This window comes from Temnothorax nylanderi, unplaced genomic scaffold (assembly GCF_030848795.1).
Source record: "Temnothorax nylanderi isolate EJ_2023f unplaced genomic scaffold, tnyl_v1.0 TNYL_tig0030_pilon, whole genome shotgun sequence".
NCBI classification, from domain to species: domain Eukaryota; kingdom Metazoa; phylum Arthropoda; class Insecta; order Hymenoptera; family Formicidae; genus Temnothorax; species Temnothorax nylanderi.
Window position 1 is genome coordinate 1,278,180 of NW_027249092.1, and position 21,377 is coordinate 1,299,556.

At 33.0% G+C, this 21,377-nt stretch overlaps 1 protein-coding gene across 4 annotated transcripts in view; it reads left to right on the forward strand.

Annotated features, from left to right (window-relative positions):
- The window catches only part of LOC139770500 (cholecystokinin receptor type A), a 37,216-nt gene that overhangs the window by 785 nt on the left and 15,054 nt on the right, over window positions 1-21,377 (forward strand). For 3 of the 4 annotated variants that reach the window (XM_071702492.1, XM_071702495.1, XM_071702494.1), the window contains exons 2-4: window positions 859-990; window positions 8,346-9,110; window positions 19,702-19,816. In XM_071702492.1, coding sequence (XP_071558593.1) covers window positions 8,817-9,110; window positions 19,702-19,816 — 409 coding nt within the window. In that variant the 5' untranslated portion in view covers window positions 859-990; window positions 8,346-8,816. Of the gene's footprint in view, window positions 1-12; window positions 594-858; window positions 991-8,345; window positions 9,111-19,701; window positions 19,817-21,377 lie in introns of those variants that run through there. The other variant, XM_071702493.1, reaches the window with a different exon arrangement.

The window sequence follows — 21,377 nt, forward strand, 5'->3', positions numbered from 1 at the left end:
GCTACTTATTTTTTATTACATGTTCACACATGCATATGAACGCAAATTGTACTAGATGACAATACGTGAGCTGAAATATCACTTCAAGTAACGTTATGTAAAATCTGAAAGAGTTACGACGAGTGAGTGAAGGACGTAGTAACGCAGATTGGTATTTATATGAAAGGCATTTATATGCACGATGCGATAAATTCTGCTTCGTTCACAAACGTACTCGGATTGCGATAAAATATAAAGTATAAATTAGATAATTTATCAATTACTGAGACTGCGGTTCTATAATTATTTCCCTCTTTTTCTCTCTTTCCGAACTGTTGTATGAAATTCGAACTATTATATAAAATTCGATACCATTTAGGAAAGAACGAACAAAAGTAAAAAGTTAGTCGACGAGGAAAAAAAGATATACTACTACTTCGTAATTAATCGGCTGAAACTTGAAGCAACTTTTAACGATCGACAGACACACAGTTAAGCTCTCTTAGCTTTCTAACGGCTGATGCGATAGCGATACCTGTCATTGTAATGCTACGCAAAGTGGGAAATGATAAAGAAATTCTTTATTCAAAGTAACAAGTCGACTATTCCGAAAGGTGAGCTCCTTTCGATGAACTCTCTTAAACGCCGTCCCTTTTCTTGCACAAGTAGCTTATCACAAAAGCGTCGCGCAGTTAAAAGTTATGCATTTTTTATTTAGATTTATTTTTTGTTAGCATGTAGCTCGTAAAATTGTTTTAAATACAATTAAAATAATGTGCCGTCCTAATGTGCCGTTTCCGGACAATTAACTTGGATTCTCCCGCGGTGTAAAATATTAAAGCTGGGACAAAATCGTGATCGTGTTTATTTTTGTCATAGTGATCAGTACCAAATTGTGCAGACTGCAATATCCACAAGCGGGACTGTCTGTTGTACATGTTTGGACAGCGAAGTGACCGATTTTACGGAATACGAAGTTTTAACTAGTGCGTTGCAACATTCGAAATATCGGTGAGTGCAAAATTCATAACAATTTAGTCGAGTATATTTAACTTTTTAAGTGAGATTTTTACTAAATTTAATGTTGTTAAATTATGGAATATCAAAACAACATTTGTAAATTATTATTATCTGACTATAAAATTATTAGCTATATTTTAAATTAATCTTTAAATTAAAAATCGTGCCGAAGAAAGTATCAAGAACTGACATTTTATATCAAATGCAAGCTTTTCTTGTATTATCTATGCTTATATACTTCTATTATTCGACCATATATAGGACCATGGTATAGTTTTAGTAATCTATCGTATATATCTCATCTATTTACCCATCATTAGGTATCGATGTGCTGCATGTGTCGGACGCATTGTGCAGATTTTCATGGTTATTAATTTCAAATATCCGTGCAACGCTATAGAAATGCAATCTACATATAATAGTCTTTATATACACATGATGGTCTTAATGGTATGTACGTTAATCATTACTGGTGCATAAAGAACGTGATTAGCCTTAAAGAGCCTACCATTTTATGATGACTAATGGCGAATTATACTAATATTTGGCGAGTTATACTACAAAGCGCACGAGTGTAACGCAAAATGTCTTGGCGGCGGAAATACTTAACATAAATTGTGGCGTACAATGTGAATCGTGTGTATTAAGCACGTCACATGTGACGAATTTATGTATTGTGCATATGTACGCTTTTGTATCAATTTGTGTGCCACAGCCTTTATCATGTAATCAAATTTAAAAGAAGAGACACTAAACTGAAATATCGCGAATGATTAACGCATCGAAATGATCGTTACATTATTTTTATTTCTCTTACGAACTCTGTCTGTGTTATAAATTGACCAGGGTGCTTCTGAAAGACAGGAAGATCAGATTGGAAAAGGTATCAAGAACTGATTGATGCCTTGAAATCGCTGAAAATGATGGCCATTCGTAAAGGCTTATCAATCGTCGTATCTATAATCTGCGACTTTTCACATTTAATACAATATAATTTATGACTGTTCATAAAACTGTACAAGGTGGGTTCAAAAAATATTATACACAGCATACGTAGCATACATTAGCTACGTAAAAAGTTAATCACTAAATTCCAAACCGTAATTGATGGAACTTTAGGTCGATGATAGATTGAGACGAAAATATTAATGTAATTATGGTATCGTTAATTGGGATCGTTAATAATTAGATATGCTGACAATAAAGAATTTTTAAATAAAGAGTTTTTATCTGTCCATATTATTTAATGATTAATCAATACTCCTACCACACATGGTCTTTGATCTTTTTGACCATGTCATGGTCTATTAAACGTTATTTGCTAAATTAGTGTGGAAATATATCCTTGCATAGAGGTAACGATATTTGTCACATACTGTTGGGACCACGTTCGAATGTTGATCAACAGAGTGGAGAAATAATTGTGTTTAAACGGAAGAAATTAGCCTTGCAGCTACTGTACATGCTCAATACAGGTAATAATAGTTTCAACTCTGCGCATTTGATTACTAATTTTAATACATATATATATATATATATATATATATATATATATATATATAGCCAAATAAGTAGCTAAATAAACTTATTGGTCAACTAATTAAGAGTTATGTATTGCAAAATTAGAATGGGGTAAGGAATTTGATTGAAGACAAGTCTAAGGAGTCAGGCAAATTTACATTTTAACCTTTTGTAAAGGTCCTTTTGATTTTTTATAAAGATTAATGGAATATTATGTCGCGTAAAGTACATGCCGCTACATTTATTTTAAATGTCAGATACTTTGTTTAACGAACCGTCGAACTATTCGTGCTTTCCAGCTTTAGGTCGATTCCGATATCGCACGCATGACGGAAAGTTAATTGAGCAGCGCTAAACTGTAATAACGATCTAATAAAATAATCCACGAGCGTTTATAGATGATCCAGCTGGGGCTCGAGTTTAATACTGAAATCATATCATATATGGAATAACAGAAATTCGCAAACACAATCGGCATTTCGCTACATTCCAAATGTCACCGCAAATTTCGAATTTATTCGAATAAATGGCATACGATATAATCGTAACGATTGTACGGAACATATAACGATGACAAGTCATTTTTAACAGTCGCAACATTGTAGTGCGTGATTGTGTTTTTACGAATTGGGATTACATTCAAAGAAATATATAAATATACTTTACACACGTGTATGCAGCGGATATGATATTGCGTTTTTTCATTGTACTTTTTACGAGATAATATTTATCTTAGGATCAAAAAGATTCTAGCGGAAAAATTTTGCATAGAAATGCTTGAGACGCCAAGCGACCAGAATAAAAGAATAAGTTCATGTAAATATATATATATATTTACGAGGAAGAGCAACGCTGTAGGTATGCGTATTCCAGCTTTTGCTCCGAGCCAACACGTATAGAGAATCAATTCGCTAGAGATAACAAAAACTGTAATAAAACATTTTATGCATTTCTCCTCTCTTGTCCGTGCATCAGCCGTCACAGTCCCACCATGATTTTGTGATGATCGCGCGGTAACACACGTAACATCTCTCTTGTAGCGCAACCTGACCCGACCAGTTCGGGCAATCCACCCGAAGGCGGTGGAGTGAAGCGCGCATACAAATGGCAGGAAGTATCTTCGAACATTTATTGCAGCGCTGCATTAATAATCTGACGCGCTACATTGTTTATATCTTCCGTGTCTAACCGTCCTCATTCGGTGGTCTGGGAGACGAGATGAGATGTGTGCCTGCAGCGATACGTTTTCACGCGCATATACACGTTCGTGACGGACTTTTCCCGTCGCTTCGGACGTCCGCCACTCTCGAATGAACTCATTAAAATTTCCCGGATATCCTACATCACTCTGAATATTTGAAAATTTCAAAGAGTATGATACTCACCAGGGATGTTAAATAAAAGCGTTATAAACGCTTTCATTTACTAAGAGACCTTTCAGTTTTTTATGGAAGACGACCTTGCTGCAGTCGCAGATTCTGTGATAAAATTAATGTCAACTTTTCCTCAGAGGAAAATTAGCGGGAGACCGTTAATTCTTTCCTCACGGATTCTCCTCCGGCGCGTCTGTCGAAGAGACATATACTCTGTGTACTCCGCGACGCGTCAAATTATAAATTCAGTTGGAAACGTTCTAACGTTCAGGACCTTCGTCATTCACCATTTAGTCGCGCGATGGTGTATCTCGAGCGTGTATAGGGAAAATTCAGTAAGTATACGGAGCGTACGCGTTATATCGTCTCCGGTATTTCGACGGTTTCAGAAATTCATTTTCGTTTCACCGCTTCTAGGGGTGTTGAAGTATATAAATGGGAAACGGAGGCGTCGTATGCCCTCAGCCGTTCGCGCGCGGCAACAATTGTGGAAACTGTCTCAGGCACCGGGCGCGTTAACGCTTTAACGCGTTAGCTCGCGAAACGGCCTTCCAGCCTCTCCTCGGGATCTCGGTTAACCCCGAAGTCAAGCGTTCAAGGCGAGAATTTATCAATTCCCGCGAATATCCTTCGTCGCCGCGCCGCCGCTGTTGTATTCCAATTAGTGACTCGTCTCTGCGTGCATGTTGCCGCGGAAATAGTCTAATGCTAAAATCGATCGTGTAAAATTCCGCTCGTAGAACATTTTCCGGAAATCTGTCGCGCGTGTTATCGTAAAAGTTTCACAGCTTGAGCAGAACTCGGTTAATTTACGACTGAATAACTCGTAAATAAATAACAAGACGGGAGTATTAATTGATCGTGATGCATGAAGACTGGACGTTTTATAATTTGATTTCTCTGCGTGATATTTTATTCCCTCGATATTTACCGGTATACAGAATAAATAAAAGCATCAATTTTATAAAAAATTGCTGCAATTATAAATGTAGATAATATATGCTTATGGGGAGATCTATATTAAGCAATATATTTTCATTCGTTTTCATTGAAATCCATATCGCAAGTATGATTATTACAGGACATACAAGTAAACGAAACTCATAAATCGTTAAAAAGACCATGTCGCTATGATAGGCATTGTAAATGAGTTGCAGAAAACGTGTACAAACCTCGGGCAAATTCCATCCTCGATTTTATCGTCACGCAAATACATTTGTTACCGCATCTCGCGAGCCTATCGTGCAAATATTACCCGGAATATACATAATAGTCGCGTCAAAATTTCCGAAAAATTAGGTCGAGCATCTCGGGCATGCTTTTACTTCGTGCATCTCGACATTCAATACCTTTTTTCCTCTTTTTGTGCCGTGATTTGGGAATTTGCCGGACGTTAGCGTAGCATCGTATTGTTCGTGATGTTCGTATCGATTGTGCTGAATATGATTGATACTCGACCGTGGCGATAACCATGAATGATAAATCGGACATCCGCGGCACGTCGCGCGGCTGTATATTGCAATTCGTAAGTGAAACTGCGGTAGACCTAGAGCGAAAATCGGATCGGACTCTTCGTGGACGGAATCTTAATCGGTCATCACTGCAGAGATGCGCGGGCAGCTTATTTTTTAATCTATAGAGCGCCGTGTGCCTCCGTATAATCGTCATGCATTCATCTATTATGTATTCGGTATATTATATCCTTGAAGGATATATAAAGACAAAAGGGATTGTATGTTCACGTCATCCGATGATCTTGCACGTGATCAAAGACATATTATGAATCTAAAATGATATTCTTGACATAATATCCGATTCTTTCTTATACGGAGAAGATATATTGCACGTATATTGAATATTTTGTGAGAAAAAGAAATTTGAACGAACAATATGTAATAACAAGTTTAGTCGATAAAATATTTTTTATTAAAACTGCAATTTTTAATGAGCCTTGCGGCGAACGTATTTTTATTTTTTAATTAAATCATCCATCGCCGACGTATTTAGAAAACTGAGTTTTATATATGGAACGGTATTTATTATTGAAAAAACTTGTACGATAATAGTAGACAGCTAATTAATATGCGAGCACTCACTAAACTGATATAACATACAACTGATATAATTTGATTTAAGGTTTCCGCTCTGTATGAAAATCTGAATTATCTGCATATTTTATGATAAATTATACGTAAATATAACAGGATTACAGGGTTAATCTATAAACTCATAATTCATAATAATGATTATAACAATAATATAATATTTTTAAGATGTTCTACATAATGCGTTATTTTTAATATAAATATTAATTTTAATATAGAGACAATATTTAATGCATGTACGATAAAGTTAACGTTCTACCTTTTAATTTCAAGTACTTCATTTGAATCTTTGTATCCGCGCGTATATTAATTTTACCAGAGCTCATTTCATTTTCAGAGAGATGAAAAAAGTTCATTTAAATTGTACTGATAGCATCGCACAACTTTGTAGTGCAACAAAGAAACGTGCAGCATTCAGCTTTGCTAACAGAGACGAAATGTACAAAGTGTCAAGTACGACTAGGGGATATCAAATACATCAGATTCTCCTATTGCCGACATTTAAAAGCCAAACAGATAAAAAAAACCTGAGTAATTTTGAACGCTTTTTCAACTCGATTATTTTTCGTAGTATCTATATTATTCTACATGATGAATAAAAAAATTCGCGTATCATATTTTTAATACGTATTATATATTTTACCTTCCAAATCGCTGATAAAATAAAAATTGTATTATTATAGTTGTAGTTATTAAAGCAAAAATCGCGCAATATAAATTTTCACTAATAAAGACGGTAAATTATTTATTTGTCCTATATGTGTCGCAAGTGGCTTTTATGTATTCCGTTAAATTTAAACCATGATATTGAAATAAAATGGTTTTTTATAGAGAGAAAATTTTGTGGATAGAACATTACAAATATCTATATGTTAAGATATCGCGATGGCTACACATTAAGAAATTTTTCAATATAAAAAGTTTTCATGTTTTTCAAACTACGAGTCACAAATTTCCATTATTAGTACAGCAAAGCATGCGTGTCACGACGCTCGTAATGATTCTCTTCCCTCGACGAATGTGCTTCATCGACTGACACTACCAGTAATATGGTGGAAAATTGCGCGAGTGAGAAAAAGAGCTGCCCGCGATAAGCACCATATTTCTTATGTTCCACGGGAACAGAGGCTGGGATGGTGGACGCGAAAGAACAGCGACATAAAGAGCTCAAAGACCAGATAACGCAAAACTTTTTTATTGAAAGAACGCAGGTCAAGTTGCCGGACCATTAAAAAACCGTAAAAAATGTAGTATAAAGAAAAAGTGAATAAATAAAAATTCGTAATTGCGTTAAGTCTAGGAAATTTATATAGCCGCTACGTTTTTAGCATATTTTACATTTTACGTACGAAGTTAGAAATTGTTGAAGTAACTTTTCAACAATATTAAAGTCGCGTAAATGATAACTTAAAGTGGAATTAATACAAATTAAATAAGGTTTGCGTATGTGTGTGCATCGTATGCGTGTTTGTATGTAAGTTTTGCGCTTTGTAATTGCGTTAAGTCTAGGAAATGTAGCCGCTACGTTTTTAGCATATTTTGCATTTTACGTACGAAGTTAGAAATTGTTGAAGTAACTTTTCAACAATATTAAAATCGCGTAAATGATAACTTAAAGTGGAATTAATACAAATTAAATAAGCTTTGCGTATGTGTGCGCATCATATGTGTGTTTGTATGTAAGTTTTGCGCTTCAACTGATAATACGAGCGTCACATGAATAATAGGAAACGTAATTAGCACAATGGAGAAGTGTCCAATGCAATAATACTCAAGCTCTCTAATAACATGAAACATGTCATGTGATCTATTTGGATAGCATAATGTCAGAAAGGAAAAGAGAGAAAGAGAGAGATGGAGAGAGCATATTATATATAGCAGATAGTTAAAGACAAATGTATATCCATATATATAAGTATTACTTCAATAATTTTTAAACAAGGGCTCATTAGTATGCAAATGAGATTTATAAATTTACATGCTCATGAAAAAAACACAATTTATTAATCAGTTAGTTCAAAAACTGAATTTTTTAATTTTTTATTTATATTATATTTCTCAAAGGAACTAGTTTGAACTTTTCTTTCATCACGTAATACAAGCATATGTCTTCTTCAATACAAATTTTCTTCAGAAAACTTATATTGCCAGATTTAGGACTAGACGGAATATATGAGCTATAGAAGAGTCTAATAGTATATTATATATAGACTATTTGACGCTAAAAATTACTTGTAAGATTATATATTCAAACGCATATGTACATCTTCATCCAGTAATCACACTATATTGCTCACATATTTACTATCTGACGCTTAATAATTTATATGTTTCGTTCTGTTTGCAGATATTCATCGAGACGTGACAGCAAATTTCAGAAGACCAAAAAAATTGCAATCACTGCAAATGCGAAGTAAAAGTTACGATTATATTTTTAATTTATTTTAAGCTGCGAAATTTTTAATATTGCTCAAAAGAGTGCTACAATAATTGCTAAAAAATTTGTAAAAAAAAATTAATCGTTCGCGAAACTGTGTCAAAATCGTGAAAAGAGCCACAAAACGCAAAGCTATGCTTCAAACGTGTAAAAAGTGTTGCTGACTCCGTCGTAGAACAATTTTGAACCTAAATGTTACAGATGTAGCAAACAGTGAGTAAAACATTCACGAACACAGTTGTATGATAACAGCTCAATAAAGTGACATCGCAGAGCGATGTAACATTTGCTGTACATCCGGAGTACTTCCGCCGCGCCGGCATGGGCGTATGAGTCGACGAAGGAGGGAATGAAAGATCGAAGAGCACGAATGACAAGAAAATGTCGATTCAGGGGCGCAACCTGTCCGATAACGCCGCAGAATATTTGGATGCTTTAGAGGCCGATGATGACTCGTCGATCGTTACCGGCTTCTCCACCGTCACTTCCGAAATTGCCAACGTCACCTCAGCCATCCCGCAGTCATCAGGTCAAGACAGTCTCCTGGAGAATCTTATTATACCGCTGTACGGTACAATCTTCTTCCTTTCCATCGTCGGGAATTCTTTAGTACTCATCACCCTGGCGAGAAACAAGCGGATGCGCACGGTGACAAATGTTTATCTGTTGAACCTGGTAAGTCTACTCTGTATTCTACAATACTTGACTTCTGTTAGATAAAACAAGCGGCTGTCCTCCACAAACAATAGTCATTTAGCTTTTCGTGGGGAATATACGTTAAAGAAAGTTATAATAATAATATCTACGGATAGGAAGCCATAAATTTAAAGAATAAATTCTTCTTCTGCTTCTCAAACATGAAATATCTAATATTAATAAATTAATTTAGAGAATTTTAACTTTAACACATAATTAAGAAGTATATTTTGCAATAGAAGAAGTACGTGATTAGAAGAAGAAATATTACTATTTTTAACATTAATAACAAAATCTTTTCTAATGCAGATAGTGACGTAATTGCCCTTGTAATCATGTATTTTGGGAAGAAATTTAAATACGGATTTTTATTCATGAATATGTGCAACGCCATTATTTAAAATTCGAATGACAGCACATTCCGTTATCGATGTAGACACTGCAGAAATTGTCCATCGAAGATTTCACCGATTGCTCGCCAATTGGCTTTCATATTTTGCTCACAATGGTATTTGGCGGCCCGCACATGCGGTAACATGGCCCAAATAGCTGATTCTGGCGACATTACTGATAACATATAATAACATTAGATTACTTTGTAATTAATCTTAATTGAATCTACTCGAGACTTAGCTGAACAAATTCTGATGGAATCTTTCATATTTATTCAAAAATGGAATTTTTATTAAAGTTCAGTCAGCTAATTTTTATCACGGTGCACGTCGTGTTTATACTTATAATAATGAACAGAACTATTAAATTTTTAATTAGCATAGTAATAAAAAATATTAAATTATATGAAATCTCATGCATACATAGAGCTATTGTTCTTTAAATTTATAGTTAATGGAATAAATAAATAAATTCGCCAGTACGTAGATAAAAATAATAAAATCCAAATTTTGGATTTTATTATTTTTATAGTTAATTTTATTAAGATCTGTCTTTCAAATCACGTTTCATTATTTAATGCAGAATGTTTTCGCGATCCGCAACATATATAATATATAATCTAAATATAAAAAAAGGGAGCTATACACTAAGAATATATTTATATAAATTTATTTACCTCATTACGTCATTTCTGACACAGTAATTTTTCATCCTTCAATAATCTTCGCGCAGTTAATGCATTATTTAAAAATAATGTACAGGCGTTCCATCTATATAGACTTAGCTGAACAATTTTTCAAATCAGATACGAGGTAAAATATAACATTGCGTGTCTGCTCAATGAAATATTTCTTGCAACTTTTACGATGTCTCGTGCAGGTTTCTGCGCGAACGAAAATACCCGCGAGCTCGCGCGTGAGTTAATAAATAAAAACAGAGGATGATAAGAGAGGCAACGAGACCAGGAGATTCAAGGGTCCGCAATGTCCTGCGCGCATCTGTTTGCCGAAACATTTTTGCATATTTCGTGCGGGTGGTGCGCAAGAGAAAAACTGCCAACAACACCTTTTTTTCGGCCGTACCGGCTGTTAGTGATTCGTCACGCATATGCATTGTCATCATTCTTCCAGAACAAAGAAAAATACTGGTCACGTTCGCGAATGTCAAAGATCTAAGACCCTTTCTCCCTACATATTCAATGAGGGCAAACAATTGATTAGTGATAAAGTGGGTTTTTAAAAGAATATTTTAGACGTCCTACGCGACGTTTACCAATTTTACTTTATTACGTAAAATTTCTGTATAAGAAAATCTTCGACGTACACAAATTCCAAACTTGTTGGAGTCAATCGTTTATTAATACGTATATTTTATTTATTGTCTGAATTCTTCAAGATATATTTTTCATTCAACCAGTAATTTAATAGATTCATTTTTAAGAAGAGTTATAATTTCTTAATATTTTTACTTTTCGAAAAAATGGTAGTGATAAAATACGCTACCAACGAATAATACAAAATGAAAGATATTAAAAAGTTACAAAGCAGTAAAACGTATTGTTGGCATTTTATCGATATATATAAACGAAAATCCGATGCAGTTAAAATTATCATATACTTAATCTTTAACCCTGAATTATTTTATTCCTATCCGATGCATGATAGACACTCGATATATTTGTTTTACGATACTAGTTCGTTCGCGCGTAGGATATGAAAGTGTAATCAAACATTCTAGGGGACCTTTTTTTAGAAATACATCATGCGTCGAAATTGTTTGCGAAGAAATATATGAGTTTTTGAATATTTATATAAAATGGAAAATTCTAGTGGCACTCACGAATTGCGGAAGCACAAAAGAGAAAGCGCGCACACAAATAATGCAAATATTATTTACAAATATTTAGAATGCAACAGCAAAAATATTGAAGGTAATAAATAGAGCTCAGTAATATCTTTTTTTTGCTATTTTGTCTGCACATCTCCATATCAAAGTATCTTATGGTCTCGATAGATAGATTTTTCAACACTTTTCTAAATTTAGCACACATAGTAAAAATACATTTTTTACATACGTAAAAAATATATAGTTTGCATAGAGAGTTATTTGCCAAAATATATGATATCACCGCTATGTAAAATATATTCACGAGTAAGAGCAATAACGGCTTCAAATATATAATCGTAAACATATGAGTAAGAACTATTAATATTCACAAATGTATATATTTTTATTTAACTTTTTCATTAAATATAAAATTTTATATTAAATATCTGTAAATTAAAATTTTAAAGCTAATCATGTCTTTTTTTATTTATGTAATAATACTTGAAATGTTTTTATGTGTACCTACCAGAGAAACAAAAATATTTTTGCTTTTGAAATTGAGAGACAATTAACGAGTACTTTTTAAACGCAATTATTTTATATCCGATTAATTAAAGTTTATAATTATTAAGTGTTAGTCACCATTATGATTATTAGATCAGATTACGTAAAATAATAGCAATGATTGAAAGATGGATAGAAAAAGTTGCTTTTCATATGTTAACGTATTAAAGTACAAACAGTAAGTCTTCGCTATCGGTAGAAGATGGCATTGACGCAATCCCATAACTGCAGGAGTTATGTGTGGGTTCCTTTACATAAATGTTATTTAGTACAAAGCCGTTCACCACGGAAGTAGAGAAAGTTAGCAATAACTGTCGTATCATTAATAAGTCTCGTCGCTATATATATAATGTCCTTTAAATACGAACAGGATATCTGGAGTCTTTTAAAGCGGATCTTGGAAAATAGAAAGAATTTTTAGAAAAAAAATATTTATATGAATCATCCCGATATATACAGAATACATACTTATGCGTAAAAATTCTAAAATTTTTTTTGAAAATTGAGAAGTTAAAACTAAAGTTCTCAAAAAAGCACAAGACTAAATAAATACCACTCAGATAAATAATATATCCTTATATTTCATTTATTTACATAAAATATTTAATGTAAAACATCTTTTAATGAAAAAATAGGATCTATTAAAATTTTTATTTAAAAAACTAATCTCAAATTTAAAAAAATAATTTATAGATGATGTTTAATGGTATATAATTTTCCGGGGGTCACCTAACACTTTTTATATTACTCCAAGATCATTTCAAGCATCATATACAATGTATTATCAATTAAAAAATGATAACTCATAATTTGTAAATAATATGAAAAACGATCTTTTTATAAATTTTCATTATAATTTTATTTTAGTAGATTTTATTTACTTAATAATATTTTTATTGTAATTATTACGTTTTAGTATTAACTGATGATGAAAAGTATACCGCTCTGTTGATATTTAATCAAATACTCATTATCATGAACGCTCGCGGTATTTATGCTGTTCGGATCTCATAATGGTACTATATGCAAAGTCTCATTAAAGAATATTTCATTAAATATCGCAAAAAACATTATGCGGATTACGTAAAACTACAGTTAGATACATTTTATCATAAAGTAACGGTTGTAGAAAATATTATTATATTTGATCATAAAGTGGTTATAGAAAAATTAATAAATCTTTATAAAACAAATAAATCTCGACATAATTTTAAATATTAAACAGCACACTGTAAAATAAAATGTAATTTATTACTTTATTTATTATTAATGTAATTAACTTATGGTATTAACTAGTAGTACGGCTTTTTTAAATAGATGATATATATTAATCTTCCATACTCAGCGTTATCGTCTCGATACAGAATTATGTAGCAAAATCCTTTCGCGAGTCTGCTTATGTAATGCATATATTTTCCAAATATTCTATTTCCCGTTTTGTATTTCCGCAATCTTCCTTCAACAAGGATTCATCGTACTGATAAGCGCCTTAGCAGAGACTTCAGTTTGGCGCCGGCAAGCTCTTCCGGAAATGTAGTCAATAAACATAATCTGCTGTATGAGTTCTATATGTTAGTGAACAGATTACCGTATCGATACCGGTCCACCGTGTAACATTCTTGCAAAATAAATAAAGTTCTCGCAAATAAATTTAATTTAATTCCATCGAAATAGAAAACATCTATTTTTATAAATTTATTTCACATGTGATTTATCGTGTGGGTGAATCAGCGATAAATTGTTGTCCATTGTACAAAATATTCCGTGTAGTTTGCGATGCGTAAAAGATTGCGTACACGATAAAACGATTCCCCTGTTTCGATTGTATTTTTGGCATCCATAAAACGAAAACTTGAAACTTGTACATAAACATTGCAGAATGTAAATTTAATCGCAAGTGTTTTTTACGATTTTCGCACGTTATTTTTTGCCTGGCGGTGTTTGGATAGGAAGAGTTATTCGTGAAAAATTTTAGAATATGATAATCTGCGATTTAAACCCCAATGAGTTCGCGTATTCATATAAACCGCAAATATAAGTACCGCCCGTTCGTCGTTAGTACGGCCTTTTTTTTTGTTCTCCATCACATGTATCACACGCCGAGCACAGACTCCTCGAGTGCCAAGTGAGTACATGCCAAATCATCATCATCGTCATCATAAATAATATATAGTGACTGAATCTCATATAACACCGGCTTTATTTATACGTGCGTTATGTGAATGTGTTCTTGACATCACGGGAGAAAAATGGTAATGTACATCAAAATTAGAGCCGACGTCACGATCCTGCACGGATTTGCAGATCTTGAAAATGGAAATAATGAAAATTGAACTGCATCTTACGTTATAGCTGAATTAGAGTTCTGCATTTGCACGTTTTTTTTACGCGCCATTTCGCGTATAAACGAGACTTTTTTTATATTAAACTGATGTATGAAAAATGTATCTCGCGCATATTGGTTCACAGCTGCAAACTTTTTTTCGATACGTTATTTGTATGGCAAAATGTCAAAGTTGAGATTGCTTAAATGCTACGTTAGTGTTTCTATCAATCAAACATGATCGATGCCGTACTCCGACTCAATACACCATTCATCTGGCCACTTTTTCAACTTCCTATTTGTTCACTATACCCGAGACCACTAAATCAATATGTAGCAATTATTTATATAACGCAATTTTTATAGCCGTAACAATTTGGGGAATAAAAGTGACTATACCCGCGCGTTATACATTTCTTTTATCACTCTCGTAGCTTTTAGAAATATCGATTTATTCGAGAGTTTGTTCATGCTCAATGGATTATTATGCATTTTTTAGAGAAAAAAAAACAGAAATTGGACGGTGTGTGCTTAAAGATTTGAAAACATCGTAATAATAAATGAAAGTTGATAGAATGCATTAGTATTCATCTATTATTGAAAGTCGAAAGCTGATTTTTAGCCGGATTGCATAATCTACGAGTTTACGTCGAAAATTTAAATCAAGATCTCTGGCACATGATTCAATTTAATCTATCTCACTTCATCGATTTCACCGTCGTTGGCGAAGTAAAGCTCCGAGGTCTGTCTCTGACAGAGAGTCGGCAATTGAAAAGACCGAAAACTATTTCGCGTGTTGGGGTCAGTTAACAATTAACTGCCAAAGGTGACAAGTGTATGACATTTCCACGATCGTGTTCATCGTAACGAAAGCGGAAAGTAATTGAAATAAAATTGAAAAATAACTGTCGTGGGATTTATATAAACAAGAGAGACGTGTTATTTGCGATATGTTACTATAGAAGGCCACGAGTTTTCTGTGTAACCGCAGCACACTGGATACTGTACCTATATCCTGATGCTGATAACATTAATCGGAGATATAAGACTCTTGAAAACGGAGTCCACGGACGAGATAAGCGCAATGGTATATATTCTTTATAGTCATAACGCGAATCTTGTCGATAAATGGTAAATCTAGGATAATCCCACGCGTTTCGTGTATTCTAATCTTCTAACAAATTTTGAGATACGTATTTCTGCTCTAGTAATTGCCGACTGAAATAGCTTCTCTGCGTAGGACGGGATAATTCTATTTGTTTACGCTTAGCAGGCAGTTTGATTTATACATTTCTAGATAAATTGTTTATATGTATTGTGTATATGTTTTTAAAAAACTCGAAAAATTTTTCGTCAACAAAAATTCTTGTCATATTGATCGTGCTTTAAATCTAACGCTGTTATTTAAAACAATTATAATATTTGCATCCTATTCTTATTTTTTTTCCACTGATATGATAAATTTATAAATACGAGAAATTAAAGAGTTAAATTTTAAATAAATTTTCTTTTATTTGGCCTTTATTTTTACGTGAGAAAGGCATGCATACTTTTATCTTAAATTAACTGCGTTTTCTCGAGTAAGTAAGTCACTAGATCTTTTAAGGTGATTTTCATTATAGCAGAAATTAAATAGACACCTTTTGTGTAAGGAACTTTCAATGGACTCTTCGCTCGTAAAAAAATCTGTATAAATATTTTTTTGCGGTTGGAAACACAAGTATGCACTCCGATTTCGATGCTGGAACGCTGTGTGCAAATTCAGTGCTCTCACATTTCTTTTACTTTACGACTGCGCCTGGTCCGATCAGAAATCCCGAGGCATACACAGAGAGAGAGAAAAAGAGAGAGAGAGAGAGAGAGAGAGAGAGAGAGAGAGAGAGAGAGAGAGAGAGAGAGAGAGAGAGAGAGAGAGAATAAAACTTAATTTTCTTTTTGGTCAAATAATCTCAATTAGAATCATTTATTTTGTGATGAACTCACGCGCGGGAATCTAAATAGAACGGACAAATTCTCCTTGCGCTGAACAAAAATCAATTAACGCTGTCAGGTAGATTGGGTTTCAGATAGTCCATTTCACTACTATAGTTTATTCAATGTATTGCGATTCTTTTAACGAAAACTTTTGCTCACTTGTGAATAAAACTATATGTTTGCCAATCAAATTAGGGAGTTAGATTTTATATACAAATGTAGACTTTTCTATATTATGCTAAATATTAATTTTATAATACAGATTATAAAATTATCAATATACGTGTTAATATTTAAAAAATTTACATATATATATGTAAAAACCCAGGTAGCAAGATGACGTCTAAAGACGTCTTAATGACGTTAGAGACGTCATTAAGACGGAATTAATACGTCATTTGACGTCACTCTGCTACCTGGAAATATACATAACTTAAAAGCTTCAATATTACTATTAAAGAATTTTCTAATCAAATCGATATTTAATACTTGAATAATATTGGCTGCTACAAGTTTTCCATTTAGTTAATTAAAATTATATAAACGTATTATTCCATTTTCTTCCATAGAGGTAATTATTCTAGAAATCAAATTATAAATATACACAATAAATTAGGTTGTTTATATTTATTAAAATATTTCATAAATTGTTGGTGCGCAACAGTTATAATATACAATATGATTTTTTAAGCTAAAAGCGCGCTATATACATATGTATATCGTCTAAATATGTGCCGTCAGAATAAACTTAACTTTAGTAACGGTGCTAAAAATATTCATTCATCGTTTTATAAAGTATAAATGTGCCGATACATATACGATAAAAATACGAGATGTAAAAGGACGAATCTACGAAAGAAGAATCGAAATGTTGAACGCGTGGTACATTTTGCGTGACAATCCTTCGAATAGAGCGACGAAACTTGGATATTTCGAGATGAAACTCTTGTATGCGAGATAGGCCGAGAAATTGTAACGCGTTGGGGAAAGGCTGCTACTTACACGACATTTCACGAGGTAAAGAACTATTCCGTCCGATAAGAATCTTTTATTCTACTCTACAATTATTTGCATTTTAAGTTAATTAATACTGGCTAGTTCTGCTGTTTACATAATTTGCGAGAGTAAACATTCCTTCGTAACATGGCAAAGTTGAAAAACGAGGATGTATCCACCATTCGCTGCACGACATTTTCAAATATGTACAACATAGAAGAAGAACGAATTTCTTCTATAAATAAATTATAGCTAAAAGTGTCCACGGTGATCATAAAATTTTCACGTCATTTTGTAACATTTCTCTGAATCTCGCTTTAAAAAAACATAACTATGCGTTTACATGGAATTAAAATGTAACAGAGCACTGCTGAAACTTGTTGGAAAATCATAATTTCTGTTTTACGACCAGTCTCCCTTGCGCGTTTTGAACGCACTGACTGTAATGTGAAACAACAACTCATGTTTCGCAAACGCCGACAGAATTATGACATCCGCGCCTATCACATCATTTTTTAGACTATTTCTCACTGATGTTTCCTGTATAAAGGGAGATAGCCCGCGTGACATCATCGATACAAGTTGTAATAGTCATCGCGATGAAATAACTCGTATCTACGTTTCGAGATACTCACTGTTTTTATCGGCAGCTTTGATTAACCGAAACCATTAAATCGCGTATCGAGTATAATTTATAAACATTCTAGTGTATCGCTGTTATCGCTTCGTTCGCATAAAAGCCGTCATATTTCATTTCGATTAAGTGTTAGATTTGCTCTAAAATATTTTTCAAAGTTGCAAATAAGTAAAAGTGCACATTACAGAGTCAAATCATATTTTTAGAAATATTGAGTTAAAATTTGTTATTAAGTTAAGTTTGCACTTTAAAATGACATATTTAAATTAAAATGTGCGATACGCGTATCGAATTATATATGGCACCTTGCAAAGATCAAACTTTATACAAACGACTAAGAAACTTAAATATTCTTCTAGCAAGAAATTTGTAATTGTTCCATTTAAACGTTATACCTGACTACTTGAAAGCAGTTATTAAACTTGTGACTTTTCAACTTTCCGCCTGGTAGAATAGCCGGACCGCAAAACGCGAGGAATAAAAGTTTGGCGAGAAGCCATTAGTATAAAGCGCAGTCGTAGTAATGGTGTTTCGTGTGTATATTGATATTACTTCCATAGCTCTTGTGTTTTAATCCGTTAATGTATAATGTAATAGTACGAGAGTAAAAAAGAGATAAAAAGCACTTTAATATATTGTACGTTTCTTTGTTAACATTTTTATCGCATTTTCCCTGATTCAAAGAATAACATAATTACGTCCATAAAAAAATATTAGGCAAAAGTACATGAATTTACAATAATTACAATCGCTAACAATGTTTAGATAAATAATTATTTCAGACGTGTTACTATTTTCTGTTGTGTGAATTGTACATCCTATATTTTTATAAAAATATCAACTTTTAATTTTTATATATCAATAAATTCACACGGTATTTAGCTCAAACACAAACACGTCAAAAACATAACTTGACAAGTACCGCTCGGAGTGAAAGCTGAGCTTCCTAATGTAATTTAAAGTCACAATTGCGTAATAACAGAGTTGCTCCAGTACAGCTATTACAGTACTAGTTTACACATTGGTTTACACAATAGTTTTGTTTTACTTCCCTATCTTCGTCTCCTCTCTTTATCTAGCTACTTTTAGATATCTTTGTATTTATCTTTCTATTTTAATTCTTTTTTACAAGCTATTACATGTCCAGATACAAAGTAGTCCAGTAGAAAGACCTCCATTGTTGAAATTACACCAGTTAACGTCGAATAAAAGAAAAATAAGAATTAGGAAAGGCTACCAGAAAAAACTTCAATTTAATTAAAACTAGTCCGTCTTGTTACGAGACAGAAAAGGTTTAATTTGGAGAACAAAAATTATCTATCGCGTTATGCGTTACATCGATTTTCGTGTACGATAAACATATAAATAAAAAAGTGCATATATATACGTAATATATAACAATTACTTAAAAATATACAAACAACTCGCGAACTCTTCGGATCTACAAGCAAACTTAAAAATTTCCAGCGTCCAATTCACCGTGTCGCTGAAAGCCACTTTCTTGTTGTTTACTGATGATCGATCGAACTGGACTCGGAACCATTTTTATTTGTAGCCTCACTACTAGTCGGGACAGTGTACGAAGAAACGATAAGGTCATTTATTTCCACGATACTTTGGTCTAAGATGTTTAAACGTCTTGTACAGTGGCTCTTGTGCTTCGTCAAAATAAAAGCCAGAGAAATAAATTTTCCGATAAATTACTGGCTGTGTTTTGATCATTCTGCAAGCGCAACTGCCGCAACTGTCCGTTTACTCTTTATGGTTTGTGCAACGATATTTCTATATCGTCAGTGATTCTTATCTTTCGCGAACTAGAAACGGTAATTAACAATATACTGCCCGACCTGTTTCAGGCTGTATCGGATCTTCTGCTCGGTGTGTTCTGCATGCCCTTCACTCTCCTGGGTCAGATTCTCAAGAATTTCGTTTTCGGTCTCATGATGTGCAAGCTGATACCGTATTTTCAAGGTAAGCATCGGCTCAGCGTTTTTGGGATAACATAAAAATTGGATATTATTGGAAATGGACGTAAAAATTTTGCCCCATCATCCTATCATTGTAATAAGGGTAAAAGAAATTTTCGTGAATTCCCGTGCGTATACAACGTCGTGGAAATCAGAAAAATGTTATTTATCGCTTATTCTATAAGAAAAGCTGAAATACAATGTATTAAGTAAAGGATTACGAAGTAAATGAAGATAATTGTTTTTAATTAGTAAGTTAAAATCTTGTCAACGGCTGTTCCAACAACCTGTTAAAGTGAGAGTCAAAGATTTCTGCTCTAAGAAATGTATTAAATCGTTATTTTGCTAATTTAATGATGAAAAGCACTAAATTGCTAATCTGTTAATTTACTTGACAAGCGGATAATTGTTTATCCAAGATTTATCTCATATTCGTTATCGAAAATTCAGCTATAACAGCTACTATGACATATTTTCCAGTATTTGTTCTTTTTCAAAAAATTTTTAAGAGAAGAGTATTTTTTGATAAATATTACAAAAAATTAAACAATAAATTAATATTGCCAAATAAATTTTCTGTTTTATCATATTTAATTTTTCGCAAATTTATACATTTATTTTGCATATATAAATTTTATTTTTATTGATAAACCAAGTATACGTATGTATGCATATATACATAAATGCTTGGTTATCAATAAAAATCTTATTAACTTTCATGTTAGCATTTCCGGAATTTTTAGTCGCATTTATGTACGTGAAGTCTAGTTAATTTTGTCAAATTTATAACTTTATTATGCATAAATATTAGCATAAATGTATAGCGATTCTGGTGTAATTACGAGCATTTTCTATAGAAAAATGTACATTTTACAGAATATAATACGCCAGTAAATCAATAATCTAACTAATCTACTTTTTATTAAAAAATACAATTATGTTTTTGTGTCATATTTATCGCGTTTAATTGTACTTACAAAAATTTTATAAAGAAATATTAGATAGATTTCATATGCCATGTATATATATGTGTAAATAAAAATTATAAAATAAAAAATAAAGATAAAGTAAATGCGTTAGAGTAAATGGCCAGCAAATTTAAGTTCATTTCGGCGCTCGTGTAAATTAACACGCGGAATGGACTACTCGTTGTTCGAGATGGTCTCAATCTGTGGCGATGATTGTATCGATCGTGCGAGCGTCACGCCGTTATCATGGATGAAATTGAATACACCTGCCACAAAACAGATAAACTTGTGTATCCCTGTGTATCCCAATTTAATTTTCGATTTAGTTTTCCGCGGATAGCTCGTTTTCTTTGGTAATTGGTTTGGTTTAATTCGCGGAGGTGACCGCGCGAGAAGAATCGGAAGATTCGCTTCTGTAATTTGTTTGCACCTTTCTCTTCCTTTCTGTTTCTATCGGAGAGAGAGAAACATTGATAGTGATATCAAGTGCAGGTTAAGACTGTACATTTTACACCGCGCGTAATTTCTGTTTTATATCTTCGAAAGTTTCTCGAAGCTCTTCGGTATTTAATTAAGAAGCGCAATTGCTCAGATGAT